Source organism: Chaetodon trifascialis, chromosome 23, assembly GCF_039877785.1.
Source record: "Chaetodon trifascialis isolate fChaTrf1 chromosome 23, fChaTrf1.hap1, whole genome shotgun sequence".
Lineage (NCBI taxonomy): Eukaryota > Metazoa > Chordata > Actinopteri > Chaetodontiformes > Chaetodontidae > Chaetodon > Chaetodon trifascialis.
In genome coordinates this window covers 18,519,246-18,540,407 of record NC_092078.1, presented here as the reverse complement: position 1 = coordinate 18,540,407, position 21,162 = coordinate 18,519,246, and the positions used below count along the sequence as shown (strand labels likewise).

The window sequence follows — 21,162 nt, the reverse complement described above, 5'->3', positions numbered from 1 at the left end:
CATTTTTCCTCACCCATCACTTCAGCTATCATACTGATCAGGTCATTTTATATTTTGTCTAAAGTCCCAGTAAACACTTTGATTGTTGAAAGGTGGTACTCTTTGTCATGCTTGGCCAGAAAGGAAAGAAGCTTGACATAGTTAGCCCTGTCCTTGCTTTCATCATGTCCTGTAAAAGATAGCTCTTGTTTACCCAGACACAGTCGATCAGTCTTTTTCCTTGTTGAGATGTCTCCAAACAATTTCAATAGCTACGTTGATTCCAAGTGTCCTGCTGTGGTAGGTCTGAAAACCCAGTGTAGCTCCAGCTCCTTGAAGGTGAAATACAGTAATACAGTTCAGAAGGCAGTCATTTCTGTTCTCTTAAATTCGATGTGTGTGAGAGGATGAGTCAAACTCTTACAAACTAGGTTATACTCATTTATGCTCTAGGTTTAATCATTGTCTGCAATCTGCAACAAATTGTAGCACGGTGGCACAAGTGGTAACACTGTCGCCTCACAGCTAGAAGGTCCCCGGTTCAAATCCCGCTGTGGGCGCTGGTGACATGTCCTCCACCATGTCTTCAGTGCCTGCTGCTCGAGGAAAAAGGGGGCCTTTCTGTGTGGAGTTTGCATGTTCTCTCCGTGTTGACCCGGGGTTTCCTCCGTAATAACCCCCACTAAAAACATGCAAGAAGATCACCACCTGACCAATGGTGACGAGACCCCGGGCGTGGGCACTGGCATTGGCTGGCAGCCCACCGCTCCTGTTCTGCCGCGGAGGATCAACAGACAAATGCGGAAAAAATAATTTCACGGAAGCATGGCGTGTGCATGTAGTGTGTACAACTATGTGTGATAAATAAAGTACATTTCTTCTTCTTCTTCTTCTTCTTCTTCTTCTTCTTCTTCTTCTTCTTCTTCTTCTTCTTCTTCTTCTTCTACCTGAGCAGAGCTTTAAGGCTTTGGCCACAGTCAACTGATTATCCACAAATACACATTTTAACAATGACTTAAATATGTCAGCCAGTCTTAAAAATAAATTTAAAAGGAATAATAAACAGTACCCACTCCAGCAGCCTGTTCACACTGCTGCCATCTGCCAAACGATGCAGACGTATCTACTGTTGCACCACCAGTCTGCAGACTCCTCAACTCATCCTCCGCACTCCACCACAAATGAATAGTTTTCTTGTGTAGCATAAAAGGGCTACAACTTGCATTTCATTGTACAGCCCTGTGTTGTAGGATGATTAATACACAAACCTTGAACCTAATGTTAAACAAGATGGTTGCGACTCAGTGTTGTTTTTGTGCAGGTTAGAAGACACTGAGCATGCTGTGTCACATCCAGTGAATCTATAACAAATGTGCTGCAGGTGAGAGATCCCAAGACCCTACTGGCTCTGCCTGGTGTGCTTGTTGGAGACATGGGCAAGAAACTGGGCCAGAACGGACTGGATAATGGGTCAGTGACAGCACATTACAGAAACATTAGCATTGTTTTCTTTTGGTGAAAGATTTTTTTTAGCCCTTTGGTCTAATATGAATTGCTTTTTACAGTGGCCCAAGGCTCTCAATGTGGAGAAAGCATTTTCACCAATTTGTCAACACATGCTGTATGCTGCATTTAGAAATGTATCACTAATACAGAAATAGACAGAACTTGTTAAACTTGTGGCTAGAAAATGATGCAGACACAGACATATAAATGTTAGTGTGGTGGTACAGTATATATACTGCATGTTGAGAGTTTTGATACATAGCATACAGTATGATGTGGAGAAGCAAAGAGAGGTCAACCGTATAGTCCGCAGCTGACATTGTGTCATTATAGATGCTGTTGAGTGCAATGCAGTATATACACTCTCTAGTTTTGAAAAATACATAAAATCATAGTCTTAAATTTTTAGAATTCTACCAATTGAGTCTGACAAAAAATAAAATCGTAAGTCAGGATTTACTCGCTAGCTTTCTCTGAAGTGCTGTGGATGGAGTTTGCTCAGCTCTGAGTTGCTCTGATAATACATGACAGGCAGGGGAAGAAACAGTGTAACTGTTAACTATTTATAAAACTTCTAATAGAATAAAACAATACAACTGTTAGGTCTGAAGACCGCTAAAGCAAATGACTCTAATGCCAAGGCACAAAGGACAAAAACACAGGTAGCCATTTAACGGTTTTTATTCAGTAAAAAAGAAACGAATAACCAAAATCTCTCCACAGGAGGGAAAAAACCCACAAAACACAAGAATGACTAAGAGAGTCCCGAAAACAAAATAGCACAAAACTACAGAGGTGGGCAGGCAGGAATAATAACATACTAACAGTCAATAAGCAGCAGCTGCGTGGCAGCGCAAACCTCACCAGGAATGGTGACACAGGGAACAGAGATCATGAGTTGAATTCAGGATACCAAGATGATCTGACAACCAGAAGCAAGAAACGTGGCACTTAAACACACTTGCCCGCCGCACCTCCAAACCTGTACAAAACAAAGAGATAATGAGAAACACAAAAATACCCCCCCCCCCAAAAAAAACCCAGAATCCCCACAACAACATTGAAATATCAAAAGAATTTGATTAGATTCCATGTCAGTTTACCTACTATGTTTATTTTCTTGTTTTGTTTTGTTTTTTTATATATATTTAAAGATCAGGATCAGGATTGTTGCAAACTAAGTTATAATTCAAAGTGCTGTGGTTTTATCCATACACTATCCTCTGGTCATGTAAAACAGCAACATATGTTCTTCAGTGCCTCAGTAAAGCCACTAGATGGAACTACATTCGTAGTTTATAGCAGAGGAATGTAAGATTCTTGAAAACATTAGAAACTAATACTAAAACATGCAGAAAAAGCAGTTATCTCTGGTGTATCATTACTAAATAGGCTGTCAAGTGATACAAAATCAAACCATTTTCAGCTTTTACTATGCCTGCTACGCCTGAATTCAAGATTCATTTTCTGTCATCTGTTAATTGATATGGATTATCAATTAACAGATGACAGAAAATTAATTTTGAATTAATTTTCAAGATTAATTTTCTGTCATCTGTTAGTTGATATGGATTATCAATTAACAGATGACAGAAAATTAATCTTGAACCAATATTCATTCATTGTTTAAGTAATTTATCTAATTAAATGAATTCAAATACATCAATATTTGTTGGTTCAGAAATCACAAATATTTGCTGGTACTAATCTTTACAGTGAAAAAGAATGTCGCTCTGCTAAAAATCATTGTGAACCTCACTATAATAAAATAATTTGTACTGAGTTCAAATGTTCTTATACAAGTGCTTGTGTTTTGGAAACACTGAACATATTAAGGCTACATTTACACTTCGAGAAAACGCATATGTTTTCATACGGTTTGGCCTCTCATTTACACACAGAGTTTTTTTCACGGAAAACAATAATTTTTAAAAACCCCAACCAAAGTGGAGATTTCTGAAAACGCCGGTTATGTGTTGGCCTGTAAACAGGGTTAAACAGCGTTTTAGATTCCGAAACATCACAACATGCAACTGAAAATACTTAACGTCATGTGAGCGACCTATATTTACACTCACACCCATAGGTTTTATGATGCGCTCGATGGCATATTTATCCGGGCTCATGTAAACTACAACATTTTTGAAAACAATGTTTGAGAGCTGAACTGAAATATCGGTTTTCCAAAATACCCTGCTATGTGTAAACGTAGCCAAAACTGGCTGCTGTTCAATAAAAAAAGAGCTTCATAGAAAAGATGTTTACGTTCTTCAAAGTACGGCATCAAAAAAGCTAATATTTTGGTATTGATAAAGAAGCTCAGATACCGTATAGGTACTAGTACACAAAAATGAAAACAATACCTAGCCCGAATACTAGATTCAATCACTTGGGGGTTTGGGGACTATTTGTCAGGCAAAAAAGCAGTTGATTCCTTGGAAAATCATCTTCAATCTTTGATTTGATTATTTATTTTGGTTGATATATTTGCTGCTTAAAGTTTAATTTAATTTTGTTTGTGTGTTTAATAGTGTTTGTTGTAATTCTATTTATTCTTTCATTGCCTTTTTCCCATCAGATTTGCTTTGTTTCATAATGTGAGGATACCTCGGGAGAATCTACTGAATAAGACTGGTGATGTTACTCCTGATGGACGCTATGTTACCCCATTCAAGGTTAGTAAGATTTCCACTCTTGGCCAAAGAAAACACTCCAGAGACATTCCAAGCACCAATTAAAGTTAGACTGAAGCTGCATAACACAATACTTTAACACTGAATAAAATGATTATATGTAATGTGAAAGGGGTCGCTTGTAGTGATGAACTGCTTGTAGTAATCCCCTCAGCTGTACTGAGCTTTTTAGCCTCTTTTACCGCATTGCTTTTGGTCTCAGCACTCTCATCAAGTACTCTCTGCTCTCATATAGTGCAGAAGATTTTGTGCTTGTTCTCTGTTTTCCTCACATTCTTTTGCTGATATCCTTGTTTTTCTGCTGAAAGCAACAGGCAGTGGGTCCAGGATACTTATACATCACCGGGACTTAAATTTCTTAAAAACACAGTAGGCTACCACCACATGTTTTTAGCATTTTTATTACTTCTTCAGTACTGTGCAAGTATGACCTTCAAACATCATATGCCTTTTTGCTGTGACTGTGACCTGGGATAAGGACAGGGACAAGATGGCAAAATCTGTGAGCTGCACTGAGTGTGAGTGACTGAATGAGAGAATTACACAGCTTGAAAAGAAGATTGAAACGCTGCATCAAATACGTGAGAATGACAAATTCATTGACTGTGTTGCAGGTCCTGTATATGGTACTGAAAATGGAAAGAGTTTTATACATGGGATTATATAAAATGTAGGCTCACAAATCAACCTTCCAGAATGACGGTTATTACCGGAAAAGCACCAATGCTAGACCGAAAGAAGGAAGCCAAGGCAGGGTTTGGCCTGACATCATCTACCGGAAAGGCAATCCAGCAAGAAATCCAATACGAGAGCCCAAATGCTTAGTCCACCACCTGAACGGTCAATGCCTAGCAAATGTGACCCACTGACTCTAAAAGACGAAAGGTGTAATATTTCTAATTATGTTGAACCCAGGCAAAACTAATCAAACCACTAGCATTATGGCTGACCAAAACCTAAGAAAGCCAAAAACCACTGCCAGGTCAAGGTCCATAAGAAACAATTCTGACAATGTCAATGATTTTAACATGATAAACTTTGTGATAATTGGAAATAAGAAACGAAACCCTCTGTTGTTTATTATGAGAAAAAATCCACACTGTCATTAAACCTGCCAGGAAATTATGTTGTAAATCTCCCATCTTAGATCATTTGTAATTCATGTTTTGTTTTGTTTTTTTACATTCAAAGCTTCTGTTGAGGTTTTTGAATGAAGCTTCACATGTCTATTATCATATTTTATGGTGTCATTGTCATAAAAAAAATCTTAAAGCATAATCCTCAATTTGAGTGAAGTGATTCACCAGATTAAATGAGTAAATCTTATTTTATTAAATCCACTTTCTGTAGTGAATATAACTCTTGAGTTTCGTCAACATAAACGTACATATAGGCAGCAGGATAATCCCATAAAGGCATAAAATATCAATGAAATAATAATCTTGCCTTTAGGATTATAGTAACATTATCTCACAACAGACATGACAATAATGCTAATACATAATATGATCTTTTAAACTTTTATTACAAAAGTAATTTACTGGAATTGTGTCAGAGCCAAAATAGGTTTTTGTTATCGTGGTTATAAAAATGTCATTTCTGGTGCTGTTAGATTGCTGCTTGACCTCCCCATTATTACAACCTGCCTGCCTGCTTGCCTCTCTATGTGTGTGTCAAGCAGGAGAACAAACATTTTTAAGTGTCATTTTTGAAATGAAAAATACAAATAATGACCCAGAAAAAAATAGATAGATAGATAGATAGATAGATAGATAGATAGATAGATAGATAGATAGATAGATAGATAGATAGATAGATAGATAGATAGATATCCTTTTTCATTATTTTGTTTTTCCATGTCTCTCCATTGTATCTTTCAGAACCCCGACAAGCGTTTCGGGGCGTCTCTGGGTGCTCTGTCAGGTGGCAGGGTGTCCATTACCAGGATTACTCTGGTCAACCTGAAGCTGGCTCTGATTACGGCCATCCGCTTCTCAGCCACCAGGAGACAGTTTGGTCCCAAAGACACAGAGGAGATTCCTGTTTTGGAGTACCAGTTACAGGTCAGAATGCAGGGAATGGATTTTTAAGTAAATGTACCATGTCAAACTACAGAGCCCCTTATCAGAGTTGCAGATATAAGCCATGTCACATCACATATTTTATTTAGTTATTTTGTTGTAATTCATGTCTCTCATTTTAAGCATGGCTGTAAATGTTTACAAAAATTCATTCGATATGTTGCATGTTGTTTCAGCAATGGCGTCTGATCCCGTACCTGGCAGCAGCTTATGCCCTTGAACACTTCTCCAAATCCATCTTCATGAACTTTGTTGAGTTCCAGATTGGACAGATGATGAAGGACAAGAGTGACAGACAAGTCAGTAAACATGAGGGCATGTGTCCATATCTAGAGTTATCATGCTGTATGAACTATAGTCTTATATATCTGCTGTATGCATTTTCCAGGCAGAGATGGGCAGAGAAATTCATGCCATAGGCTGTGCCAGTAAACCACTGGGCTCATGGACTGCTCAGAGGGGAATCCAGGAATGTAGGGAGGCCTGCGGTGGACATGGATACCTGGCCAGTCAGTGTCAAACATATAGATACTCATACACACACACAAGTACACACTCAGAGACCTATCTAGCTTACTTTTTGTTTATCTTTCAGTGAACCGGCTGGGTGATCTGCGTAATGACAATGATCCAAACTGCACATATGAAGGAGACAACAATGTCTTGCTGCAACAGACCAGCAACTACCTGCTCAGCTGGCTCCATGCTAAACATCATGGTCATTCCCCTATGCACTGATTGATTATTACAAGGTTTTATTGGTGTCAGTTGTAGGTGATGGTGATAACTGAGTTCTGCACATGGATTGTGCCGATTGCTGATCATATCGCTCATTGTTGATTGACGTGTAGTTGCTAGTGCTTAGTTTTGAGCCTGCTAGCATTAGAGCAGTTAGCTTGCTAACCACAGTAGCTTGCCAAGTATCACTAAGTAGCCAAGCTTGTATGGTGTCTGATCCCGTACGTGACACCATTGCATCATAACCATTCACCATCTCTTTTGCAAAGTGTGCAGTTGAACTTAGCTGTGCTACTCAAATTCACTTAAGCCCTTCAGCCTGCATTAATAATCTACAAGTAATTTCAAATATATGTTTGATATTTTTAAAATATTAAGGCCGTGTGGGTTTTGTGCTCTTATTGACTGTCATGGGCAAATTTGATTGAGTTTTGGTTGCTATTGTTTTCTGGTTTCAGATGGTGTGCAGATTGAGTCTCCTCTTCACACTGTGGATTTCCTAGATGATTGCGGCAAGCTCCTAGGAAGCAAATTTACAGCAACAACGGTGGACCAGTGTATGGACTCCGCAGGTATTCCAATATTTGAGCTTGTCAGATTTGGATTCATTCCATATGCTGTTTCCAAACTTTTTGCATGTTAAAACTAGAATTAATTCAATTCAATTCAATTTTATTTGTATAGCGCCAAATCACAACAGAAGTTGTCTCAGGACACTTTCCATATAGAGCTGGTACAGACCAAGCTCTTTTATCTACAAAGAAACCAACAATTCCCCCATGAGCAAGCACTTGGCGACAGTGGCGAGGAAAAACTTCCTATTAACAGGCAGAAACCTCGAGCAGAACCAGACTCTGGGTGGGCGGCCATCTGCCTCGACCGGTTGGGTGAGAGAGGAAGAGCAAGAGAGGGAGAGGGAGACAGACAGACAGACAGACAGACAGACAGACAGACAGACAGACAGACAGACAGACAGACAGACAGACAGAAAAGCAGTCAGAGAGAAAAGCAGTCAGAGAGAGAGAGAGAGAGACAGAGAGAGACAGAGACAGAGAGACAGACATGCAGGGATTATTTCCAGTACTGTAATGCTGTAAAAGAAATGGATGCAGTTCTTCTTTTTGCACTGTGAGAGGTATTTCACATACCTATTTTGAATGTCTAAAGAAACAGTATCTGTAGTGATTTCCCAGTTCATTGATCTTCAGGTTCACATTGAATTTGATGAACAAAAAGCTATTACAAAATACTCTGATACTGTGTTTAGTGCAAATTGTTTCTTTATTTTTTACTTTCTAAGAATAGATTTGTCATTATACAGTATATGGTATTTTTACCAGTTTATTTATACTTCCCTGATACAGTGTAACTTTCTGGATATTTTCATTGTGTGGTCATGCTGTGTCTGTTAGGACTTCTGTAGAGTAAAGATGAAATCAGGTTTCTTTTTCCCACCACAACCAACCTTGTGGCTCGTGTAAATCCAATCTTCTACCATTTTTGCCTCTCAAATTTAGTTTTCCATACCAACCTGACCATTGATAATAACCAAATCTTTAGTCTAGTGGAAAATATAATCAACCTCTGTTAACATTTCTCCCTTTGTGTAATCCTCCCTTAAATACAAAATTGACGTAGAAACTTTAAGTCCTGCCTGGTGCTCCTGTTTGATAAATAAACTGCATGCGTCTGGTGCAGAAAATCTGTAACCTTTCTGTGATACAAAATCAGTGCCTGTGGCAGCCTATAAGTGGCTGGTGTGCTTCCTGCTGAAGGAGAGCCAGAAGAGGCTAGAACAGCAGAGGGCCTCGGGAAAGGATGAGTTTGAGGCCCGGAACAACATCCAGGTAAGACGCACGCACGCATACACACACACACACACACACACACACACACACACACACACACACACACACACACACACACACACACACACACACACACACACACACACACACACCCTTGCATAGACACAGTGGCCTTTTGGGTCCCTTCATGAATACTCTCAGCTATGCCCACAGCTCAAGCTGAAAAAACAAACTCTTGTAGCAAGTCATTTAAATTCTTTCAGGCGGTATAATACAATGGTAATACACTGCACTGCCACCAAGAGCCACAAAGCAAGCAATGCCACCATCTTATCACCAAGCTGCTATGTCTGACAGTAGTACAGGCTGTCACCTATACTATTTAAGTCATGCATATTGCTGTTACCAGCCAATCGTCTGAGCATAATGACCCTGAAAGCACAGGCAGCAGAGAGGAGAGGAAGCTGAGAGAGCAGCCCTTTGATCCCTTTGATACCAGTTCAACAGTTAGTCAAGATTTTGCATTTGAAGCAGTAAGACAGAAGACAATATGTTTCTGCAAGGTTTGGGTTTATCTAGTTGGCTATTTAGCTGTATCAGATTCCTTTTCTGTAAAGTAAACATGTTCAGCTCTTCATAAAATCAGTGTGCTGGATAGGGTGGAGGCATTAAAAAATTGTTGATATGCTACATTGGCAGCCTCAGGGGCATTTTATTTTGAATAAAATCTGGAAACTCCAGTTTCACTTTTGATTAAGCTAGTGTGGCAGTTTTGTCCTTCTTCTAGTCTTTGTTATGTACAATGGACCAGAGATATCACTGCGTTGGACACAGACTGATACACAGAAAGATAAAAATGACATCCTTTAAGAATTAAAAAAATATTATTTAATGTGAAGTCTCAGTTGATATTCAATGAGTACCACCTATGACATACACATGATTAGATTTTAACTATGACAAGAGTGCCATCATGTTGTACTGCTTTGCTTTTACACCTGAGTTTATAGCAGAAGTAAAAGGTGTGTGTCTGCTTGTGTTTGTGTGCGTGCGTATGTGTGTGTATGTGCATGCTCGTGTGTTTAGGTTTACTATTGCCGTTCCCTGGCTATGGCCTACATTGAATACAACTGCCTCCAGAGATTTCATAAGCTGACTACTGATCAGGACACACCACCTGGTCTCAGACCTGTACTAAGCAAGCTGTGTGCCCTGTATGGGCTGTGGAGCCTCAGCAGCCACATGGCCACACTGTACCAGGGTATGTACCATCATCTGTATACTGGGTGCATAAATGTAGATAACCAATTCCACTGTATTGATATTTGTAACACACTTTGTTCCTGTACAGGTAATTACTTGAGTGGACAGAAGCCTGCAGAGTTGGTCCAAACAGCCATTCTCATTCTTTGCTCCCAGGTACAGGACCATCTGTCTTTGTGTCTCTCTGTCTGTCTCGCTCTTTGTGTTGCTCTTGATTTGCGCAACTCACACCAGTTATATTTTGTTTTAAGTAGACGGACTGGAAGGCATTGTAAACATGTGATTTAGTTACATTACACTTGACAGATGTGAACCAGAATTTTCGCAATCACCACACCACGTGAATCACAGCCCTCTACTGACCCAATTAAACAGAGCTGTGGGCCTGAGTCATACCACTTGGACCCAAGTCAGACTTGAGTCACACTAATGATTAAACAAGACTGCATCTCAATTTATATTTGCGTATGTATTTTATATTTGCAGTATGGATAATGCAATATAACACACCATCCTCTGTATTAGTTAGTTACACTGCATTTTATAGTGTTTACTGTTATTAGCTCCCTTCCTTACTTTCTATCTTCATAAGGCTGAATGAGGAAATTATGACTCTGGTAGGTGCTGCTCCTCCACCTGACTTTAAGATCAACCTTATCTGCTCTGTCTCTGTGTCTCTCCTCCAGCTGAAAGATGATGCAGTAGCATTGGTAGATGTTTTTGCACCTCCTGATTTCATTCTCAACTCTGCAATTGGCAATGCTGATGGACAGGTAAAGATGTGAACACCTGAAGCATAATTGCACCTCAGTAAAGACGTTTTTGTATCTTCAAATCTTTGCCAACCAGCTAAATACTCAAAGAAATCACTTTTTCTCTATGAGTAACCATTAAACAGTGGCCAATCGGTTGACATCACTCCTGCAACATATTGAATAATGACCCAGTTAGAATGAGGTCATAGCCAAAACTATGGCTGCCATGTGGGGGACAGTTAGTGGGATTACACCAAAGCATGCCAGGCAAACCTTTATTTCTTTCAGCAAGTTTTAAAGTTTAAAGTGAAGTTAAATGATACAAGGTAAACAAAAATGCCAGAAGTTATTATGGTCTAGGATCTACTAATGTTCATTACCAACATTCAACAAGATGAAAAATGTAGCTGACCACCTATCTATGACCATAAACCAAGATGATGGAGAGAAATCATTTATGTACATTAGCTAAGTTGGTTCTGTTGTGGATATATATCAATGAGGAAATCATAGCTGAACAACAAACCAGCAACTGTAAAAAGATGACAGATGACTAGTGGGCAGAACTATGAGGAAAATGCATGACCAGGCAACTTAAGATTCAAGTTTCCTGTTTCTTCTGGGGGCTTTTTTTAATTAGTTTATTTAAAAGGTATGAACATGTCTGAGGTGCAAATAGCTGACTTTGGTAATGCTTCTAATTTATGTCAGTTTTTCCTATACCCTGAGATCTTGAAAAACACTAACAGTTTCCATGAGAGAGGGAATCGAGTAAACAGGATTGTTATCAATAATACAGTATATCATCTGCAAATAAGAAAACCGTATTCGTCTCTCTTCTACTTAATTTATCTATGGCTTGTTTTAAATTGGTATAGAAAGTGGGACTAGTGCTTTTACAAAGAATAACAAAGATGGGACCTTTCTTCCATCAACCCAAAGGTTTTAACATAATGTATTAAATTTAAATACTGTAAAAAGTAACCTAAAGAAAGCATAGAAAAACACCTCACACAACAGTGTAGATTACCAATACAAGTAGTAAAATTATTATTGGTACTTCTTACTACTAAGTAGCCACAGCAGTACCAGTACAGAAGTAGTTTGGGAAGGTTTACATTGAATGGATCTGACATTTTGCTTGCAGCATTTTCAATAACTTGACATATTAATAACTGCAAATATTGTGTACATTAAGTGCATTTCTTCAGTTGATGAGTGCAACAAATTTCTCAGATAAATGACATAGGAGAAAGCATCATTCCCTCCTCAAAATGTTTCAAAACTGTTCTTATTAAATTACCTGAACCCCATAAAAGATTGCATAGGCAAAGTTATAGGCTTAATTACTTACCTAATGTACCTATGTATTTATGTAACATGGAACATGTATTCCATGTCAGCCAAAGTATGTTCTAAAACATGGGGATGTTGGACTTTTTTAGCACATTTAAGTTTGCTCTTTTAAATGTTAGGTCTTTGGCAGGCAAATCATTCTTAATCAATGACTTTATCATCAAGCACAAGCTTGATTTTATGTTTTATCCACAGTAACAGAAATTTTGACCACTGGTACCGAAAGTTTCACATGCCACTCTAAATACATAACAAACGTATTTGATAGGGATCCCTTCTAAGGTTATTTAAGAATAGTGATCAAGATACATATCTTGAGCCTGACATTTTACAATAGAAAAATCAACTTGTCATTGATCTCTGGTAGACAAACTATGTACTGAAGACACTGTTTCTAAATGACCTCAAACAATTCTTTAGCATTTCTGTACTCAAATTTCTGTTTACTCCTCAGCTAACACAGACAGTGATGCCATTATCCACAACCACTCAACAAAAATTATTTATTATTAGTGTTTACATAATTTATGATAATGATGATGATTTTCTGATCATCACTGTGTGTCATGTAAAATGGCCACACCTGCTATTCTTAACAAAAGTGGAACAGAGGTAATCAAAAAGTGTTATATTAATGATAACACCTGTGCAGTCTTCACTCAGTCTTTTACACCATCACCAACACTGCCCTCAGCTTCAACTGATGACCTTGTAAATAGTTTCAGTTCCAAAGTTATGAATCTTATTGACTCCATCGCCCCAATTAAGACAAAGTTTTGTCAGGAAGGAAAACTGAAACAGAAACAGCTGTGTAGGAGGCTTAAAACTGGGTGAGGAACAGTCAAACTCTGATACTAAGGTGAGGTTGTGGAAGACGGTTGTCAAAGGTCATACATCATGGCAAGACTGAGCATAGCAACAAGACACAAGGTAGTTATACTGCATCACGAAGGTCTCTCCTAAACAAAGATTTCAAAGCAAAATAGAGTTTCAAGGTTTGCTGTTCAAGCTCTTTTGAAGAAGCACAAAGAAACGGGCATCGTTGAGGAATGTAGTGGCCAGCCAAGGAAACTTGAGACAACAGATGAAAAACACATCAAGCTTATTTTCCTTCAAAATTGGAAGATGTCCAGCAGTGCAATCAGCTCAGAACTGGTGGAAACCAGTGGGACCCATGTACACCCATTTACTGGTTGGAGAAGTCTGGCCAGAAGTGGTCTTCTTGCAAGAGTTGCAGACAAAAAGCCATACCTCTGACATGTAAACAAGGCCAAGCAACTCAGCTATGCACAAAAACATAGGAACTGGGGTGCAGAAAAATGGCAGCAGGTGCTCTGAACTGATGAGTCAAAATTTTAAATATTTAGCTGCAACAGAAGGCAGTTTGTTTTCCAAAGGGCTGGAGAGAAATACAGTAATGAGTGTCTATTTACACATTTTTGAAAGAAAGCTAATAAAAAGATTGCTGACCCTAAGGACGATGTTCAATGGCTCTCTGGTGAACTCCAGAAGAAAGGCTGTCTTTTGGCTGGTTTCATGGATGTGGTTTTTGGGCAGTCAAAACAAACTCTTTTAGAGCAGTACTTGTCCATCGTCCTGGGTCGATGTGGTAGTCTGTGGTTGCAAGAGTCACTTGGGAGGGTCTGCCTCACCGCCTTGCCTAAGACTCTCCAACTGTACCTTTCCATCTGTTGAGCACAAGGGTGGATCCATCATGCTTTGAGATTGTGTTGCAGCCAGTGGCACAGGAAACATTTCACTGGAAAAGGAAAGCATGGATTAAATACCAGCAAATTCGTGAAGCAAACATCACACCATCTGTAAGTGGAAGATGTAAATAGGATTCAATTCAATTCAATTCAGTTCAATTCAATTTTATTTGTATAGCACCAAATCACAACAGAAGTTGTCTCAGGACACTTTCCATATAGAGCTGGTACAGACCAAGCTCTTTTGTCTGCAGAGAACCAACAATTCCCCCATGAGCAAGCACTTGGCGACAGTGGCGAGGAAAAACTTCCTTTTAACAGGCAGAAACCTCGGGCAGAACCAGACTCTGGGTGGGCAGCCATCTGCCTCGACCGGTTGGGTTAGAGAGGAAGAGCAAGAGAGGGAGAGTGAGACAGACAGACAGACAGACAGACAGACAGACAGACAGACAGACAGACAGACAGACAGACAGAAATGCAGTCAGAGAGAGAGAGAGAGAGAGAGAGAGGCAGAGAGAGACAGACAGACAGAAATGCAGTCAGAGAGAGAGGCAGAGAGAGACAGAGAGACAGACATGCAATCACAGTAACAATGACAGTGGATATAATAACAGTAGTAGCAGTTGCAGTGGATATCAGGTAGGACCAAGGCAGGAGACGCAGCTGAAATCCACAATCCAGATTCAGCCACTGTGGAACCTGCAAGATGACCAAGCACAGAGACTCCGGGGAAGGAGCTAAGTTAGTAACACGCCATGGTTGGACATGAAAGCGTGCAGATGGAGAGGGACAGAAGGACAGAGGAGCTCGGTGTATCTTTGAAGGTCCCCTGACAGTCTAATCCTATAGCAGCATAACTAGGGGCTGGTCCAGGACCAGCCTGATCCAGCCCTAACTATAAGCTTTATCAAAAAGGAAAGTTTTAAGCCTACTCTTAAATGTAGAGACAGTGTCTGCCTCCCGGACAAAGACTGGAAGATGGTTCCACAGGAGAGGAGCTTGATAGCTAAATGCTCTGACTCCTGTTCTGCTTTTTGAGACTTTAGGAACCATAAGTAGACCTGCATTCTGGGAACGCAGTGTTCGAGTGGGGCCATAAGGTACTATGAGCTCTTTGAGATGAGAAGGTGCCTGGCCATTTATGGCTTTGTAAGTAAGGAGGAGAATTTTAAATTCTTTTCTAAACTTTACAGGGAGCCAGTGCAAAGTGGCTAGTATTGGAGAAATATGATCTCTCTTCCTGGTTTTTGTCAGAACACGTGCTGCAGCGTTCTGGAGCAACTGGAGAATATTCAGCAACGAATTTGGGCAGCCTGATAGTAAGGAATTGCAATAATCCAGTCTGGTAGTTACGAATGCATGGACTAGTTTTTCTGCATCATTTTGAGACAAAATATGCCTGATTTTTGTGATATTACGTAGGTGAAAAAAGGCAGTCCTTGAAATTTGTTTTACATGGGAGTGAAAGGACATGTCTTGGTCAAAGATAACTCCCAGGATGGCTTCTACAGAATCCTAAACACAACTGAAAATCCACAATGGACGACCTCAACAGGTATAAGCTGAAGGTTTGCACCACAGAACTGAAATTATCTTCGCTGGTTACAAAAAGCCTTTACAAGCTGTGATACTTGCTAAAGGAGGTGTTAACAAATACTGACCATGCAGGGTCTCCAAACTTAGTTTGGTTCGATCTGTAACTTCATGCTGTCAGGTCAGGTCATCATTTACTTGAGTAGCTATCCACAGTAACAGAAATTTTGACCACTGGTACCGAAAGTTTCACATGCCACTCTAAATACATAACAAACGTATTTGATAGGGATCCCTTCTAAGGTTATTTAAGAATAGTGATCAAGATACATATCTTGAGCCTGACATTTTACAATAGAAAAATCAACTTGTCATTGATCTCTGGTAGACAAACTATGTACTGAAGACACTGTTTCTAAATGACCTCAAACAATTCTTTAGCATTTCTGTACTCAAATTTCTGTTTACTCCTCAGCTAACACAGACAGTGATGCCATTATCCACAACCACTCAACAAAAATTATTTATTATTAGTGTTTACATAATTTATGATAATCGTGGTGAACAGGCAAACTGTCCACAGTGTAACCCATCTCTTGCCTAATGTCAGCCCTGATTGGTACTTATAGATGGATGGAGGGATGGATGGTTAGAGAGCGTATATTTCCTGTGGTATACATGTGCAAGTAGTTGCTCCCATGCAGTCTGGAAGCACAATGGAGGCACTATACACACAAACACAGAGTTTAGTCAGCTCCTGACCATGGTCACGTGTCACATCCTTCTCATCCCCCTTCCTGTAAATTTAACAACACCAAATAATCAGATAAGACAAACAGTGTGAAGTCAGAATTACTCAGCCACATTTCTCAGCAACACATCCTGCTGTGAATCACTCCCTCTCAGCTGCGGTCACATACAAATACATAGTGAGGTTCCGAGCCATAATGAATCACATGTGTTTGGGCTGTTTGTCTGAAACCAGGAAGAGATATGACCTTTGGATGGGCAGAAATGTGTTTATAGTGTGTTCAAGATGATAGCTTTGCCTCTAATTGTGGTTTGTGCAGATCCATCAGTGAGTTTGAATGCAGGTTTTTGATGTCTTGTTAGACAGGAAGTGATAATAACTCAGATTATTCAGGAGGGAAATGCTTTCAAATCAAATCATGGCATGAAGAAAGTGTCCACCCACAGCATAACGAAAAGGTCACAAGTTCAATCCCCTTTTCTTCTAGTATTCGACAATATTAATTTGTACTGTTGTTATCCCCTTGGACTGGACACTGAAGCCCTAGGTATCTGGTTGACCACTATAAATTGCCCATATTCACATGGTGGCCATTTCCCTCTGACACAGTGCTCAGTAGGCGACGATAACAGCTAACATTACCATTCAGCCAACAGCTAACATTGCCATTCAGCTACTTCCTAGCTAACGTTAATAGTGTTTCACGATAGGAAAAGTGTTAACTCTAAAACAGCAAAGCATATCTTGGACACATTTATTTACGCCTGGAAATAAAATGTATCGGATGTTATAAAGCTTGCGATGTAACATAACATATTGTACTGAAACAGGTGTGTCTTTCCAGCCTCTTCATGCCATACAAAACACTCACTGCGAAAGTGCTAGGAATATACTCAGAAATACCTCACACACATCTGAAAAACAAACGAACAAAAAAAAACAAAAAACAGTGCAATTAAAACTGCCAACTGTAGAGGATTTACATGTACATGGCAGTGAATAACTTATGCATGGTCTTGGGGGGGTGTTGTGCTGTGTTGTGTTGTGTGTATATCTGACTCTGTAGCTGTGGCTCAGGTCAAGGGCAGTGTCCTGGATCTCCATCTACATCTACTGGCATCACAACGGAAAGGTGCTTTAGGATATGGTTCCAGTATTTTAGCAGAAAGTTTTTTATTAGCAGGGATATTGAAAGTGTAATAGGTCACAAGAAACAGAAGATTGGATACGAATCAGGACCTTTTTCTTAACAGTGAGCACTCAAAAACACCTTCTCTGACTCATCTCTTTGTGTCTCTTTCACGCAGCTTTACAAGAACTTGTGGTCAACAGTGATGCAGGGCAGCCAGGTGCTCGAGCGGCCATCCTGGTGGAAAGAGTTCTGCTCAGACAAGCCTGTGGTTGGATCCCTCCGTCCAAAACTCTAGACCCTAGACATGTTTTGAGCCACAACCCTGGACATGTGTTTGGAGTGTCCAAACTTTAGGTTTAAAATTTGTGTCAATTACGGCACAAAATGAAGATAATTCTGAGTGTCTGAGTGCCAAAATCTTATATGCACCCTGTCAAGAGTTTATTATGAAGGGAATAGTAAATGAGTGGTTTTGGACAAAGTCCTGGGTTAAAACCAAAAACCCTAAAATGCTTAAAATTCTCCAAATTTGGTACACTCTGAAGAAGTGTGCATTTACTCAAGAACCCTTGATCCCTGACACATAGTTACACTGATGGAGTGAATGTCAGGAAGTGGCAGTGACACAACAACAAAACACCTTAAACACCAACTCTCAACAGTTCATTTGTCTTGATTACCCTACTAAACAAACTTACGCCAGAGAAAGGTGAGTTGCTAACAGTTTGCAGCTGTAGCTGATAAACTCATTAGCTAGTAGAACAGCTTTTGAGCTGCTTAAAAATTACTTGCAAATGACATTGTCCCATTTAAATGATGTGATCCTTATGCTTCACCACCACAGCTAACATAACAGTCTGGCCTTAGGCTACAGTTACCAGCATACATGTATGAAGAAAACTGCATACCATGTTTCAAATGGTTCCCCATTCATTCAAACGTACTCTCAGTCACAAGTCGGGCACATGCCCCAAAAAAGTCTTTTTGTAATTTACTGATGCAGTTTTTGTGAAACAGCCATTTCTTCTGTAAGGCTTGGCTGTTTTTGGGCAAAAATGGGCAAAAAGTTTTTTTGGGCCAGTCGTCATCATGTAATGTGCGTTTTCAATTATGACCTCTACACCAAAAATCACCTCCCAGCTCTGCGCCGTGTCTACGCTCAACTGTTAGTCAGTCATGAACAGTAGCACAACCATTCAGAGGCTTGGAGACCAAGAGAGCATTTCCAGGATATCCTCAGATACCCCTTTTCTTCCCTCAAATAATGTAAGTGTATTGATGATATATTTGTGTGTCACAGCAATTTAACTACCAACAGTCACTATCCTTTGTTCTATAGCATACAAACCCCGATTGTGTGAATTATGTATGTGAATCATAACCGTGTCACTTTTTTGTTACACTCACAGCTTTAATGCTATTTTAAAGTAGAATTACAGCGGAGTTATGTTTCACTTACATTTTAAAATCATCTTTATGGCCATACCAACTAACACTATAAGTAAATGCCAACCAGTGTTCACTGGTAACACTGGTAACACAATTTGCAGTGTCAACAAACAAATGATCTTGAAGGTATATTTTGAGATTTTTAAATGATAAGAGATTATTTCAAAGCCTGTGGTTATTTATTGCTTATCTGTATGATCTCACTTCTGTTTCATGATGGTGTAGGAAAGATTTGTGGTTTTAAAAATGTAACACTTGTAACACTTAAGTCACACGTGTTTACATACATGGCACACAAAAAAACTGGACTTGTAACACAAATTATCTTGATTTGATTGTTTTCAATAGCATTTCTTTCTCAAATTGCCTGCATTCAGTGTTGATACAAAGCAATTGGTGAAAACCTTGTTTTGACATTTTCTACAATTACAAATATTTTCAAAATCTTTTCCACAGGTTTTCAGATACTTAGATACAACCATGGGCTTTATGTGGTGACTTCTTGAAAAAATCTCATTAACTTTTGTTTGAGCCAATGGAAATGTCTTACAATAAATACCTCAAAATTTGATGCATATCTAAGTGTATTTTTTAGATGTAATTTTAAGTTGATGGAAATTAATGCAATTCAAATCAATGCAATTTTATTTGTATAGCGACAAATCACAACAGACACTTTCCATATAGAACTGGTACAGACCAAACTATCTATAGAGGCCCAACGATTCCCCCATGAGCGAGCACTCGGAAACAGTGGCAAGGAAAAAACTTCCTTTTAACAGGCAGAAACCTCAGGAAGAACCAGGCTCTGGGTGGACAGCCATCTGCCTCGACCAGTTGGGTGAGAGAGACAGACAGAAATGCAATCACAGTAACAGTGACAGTGGATGTAATAATAGTAGTAGCAGTTGCAGTGAATGTCAGGCAGGGCCAAGGCAGGAGACGTAGCTGTAATCCGCAGATTCAGCCACTATCCGTGGGAGGATTTTAAATTCTATTCTAAATTTTACAGGGAGCCAGTGCAGAGTGGCTAATATTGGAGAAATATGATCTCTCTTTCTTGTTTTTGTCAGAACACATCCTACAGCCAGGGCCGCCTTAACCTACTGTTAGGCCCCTGGGCTGAGAAGTTTTGTAGGCCTTGTCCCGTCCTCCAAATTTACCGAGTCTCATAGAAAATAATATTTAGGTCACCGAGTTTTTTTTTATTTAGTTTTATTGACATATCAATAACATGAACGTAATGAATGATAATGAATATAATAATGAATGAATAAATAATAATAGCAGCAACAGATCAAACTACAAACCCTGTGAACCCATGTACCTGTAAACACAAACTCGCCCCCCCCCCCCAACACACACACAGCACCATGGACAGAGCATAGCCTAAATGTCACTAAATAATAGCTTAATCATCATTACTTTTCAAACAATGCACAGCCACAACTGAAAACCTGGAGAGGCTATCAATAAACACTGCACTGTCCTTTTTAGAAGTGCTTTCTTCTGGTCCGAAACAAAATACACTCCCTGCTTATGGTGAGTAACGTAGCCATTCTCTATTTACACACTCGCCGTTACTCTGTTTGCGGCTGAAATATGTTTTTGAAAAAAAAAAACAAAAAAACATCTCTTTTGTTTATATGCGTGCTCTGATGCAGACATATCAGCGCTTTTATTTTGACAAGCTGTCGGTCCCATTTTTGCCCAGTAAGCGCGTACTTTGGGCCGGTCAAAGTCATTTCCCCAGAGACCCGGGTCACTGCTAAAAGCGCCGTCTGACTCGTCCCCCCCCCCGATGCTCATGGGTTAGATGGGCCGCTTCCTACGCTGTCATCCGTGTGAGACTGAAAGAATACCGTGAGCTTCGGGATGCATTCTGCAGCGACTGGAAAATATTCAGCAACAAATTTGGGCAGCCTGATAGTAAAGAATTGCAATAATCCAACCTGGAAGTTACGAATGCATGGACTAGTTTTTCTGCATTGTTTTGAGACAGGATGTGCCTCATTTTTGCAATGTTACATTGGTCAAAAAGGGAAAATCCTTGAAATTTGTGAGGCGTGAAATAACATGTCCTGATCAAAGATATCTCCAAATTCTTTACAGTGGTGCTGCAGTCCAGTGCAATGCCATCCATAACTGCTATATCATCAGAAAGTGAGTTTCTAAGGTGTTTAGGTCCTAGTACTATAACTTCAGTTTTGTCTGAGTTTAGCATCAGAAAATTGCAGGTCATCCAGGTCTTTATGTCCTGAAGACTAGTTAACTGATGTCTTCTGGCTTCATTGATAAGTATAGCTGGGTATCATCTGCATAGCAATGAAAATTTATTGAGCGTTTCCTGATAATCTTCCACAAAGGAAGAATATATAAGGTGAATAGAATTGGTCCAAGCACAGAACC

The 21,162-nt window shown here is 39.6% G+C and overlaps 1 protein-coding gene across 1 annotated transcript in view; it reads left to right on the top strand.

The window, feature by feature from the left end:
- acox3 (acyl-CoA oxidase 3, pristanoyl) overlaps positions 1-20,358 on the top strand; it is a 41,315-nt gene extending 20,957 nt beyond the window's left edge. The window contains exons 8-19 of the mRNA XM_070992707.1: positions 1,361-1,449; positions 4,064-4,160; positions 6,059-6,241; positions 6,436-6,558; positions 6,648-6,768; positions 6,855-6,977; positions 7,456-7,569; positions 8,729-8,844; positions 9,892-10,066; positions 10,157-10,224; positions 10,755-10,841; positions 17,480-20,358. Of these exons, the coding sequence (XP_070848808.1) occupies positions 1,361-1,449; positions 4,064-4,160; positions 6,059-6,241; positions 6,436-6,558; positions 6,648-6,768; positions 6,855-6,977; positions 7,456-7,569; positions 8,729-8,844; positions 9,892-10,066; positions 10,157-10,224; positions 10,755-10,841; positions 17,480-17,599 (1,416 nt within the window). The 3' untranslated portion in view covers positions 17,600-20,358. The remainder of the gene's footprint in view (positions 1-1,360; positions 1,450-4,063; positions 4,161-6,058; positions 6,242-6,435; positions 6,559-6,647; positions 6,769-6,854; positions 6,978-7,455; positions 7,570-8,728; positions 8,845-9,891; positions 10,067-10,156; positions 10,225-10,754; positions 10,842-17,479) is intronic.
- Positions 20,359-21,162: the final 804 nt, after the last annotated feature.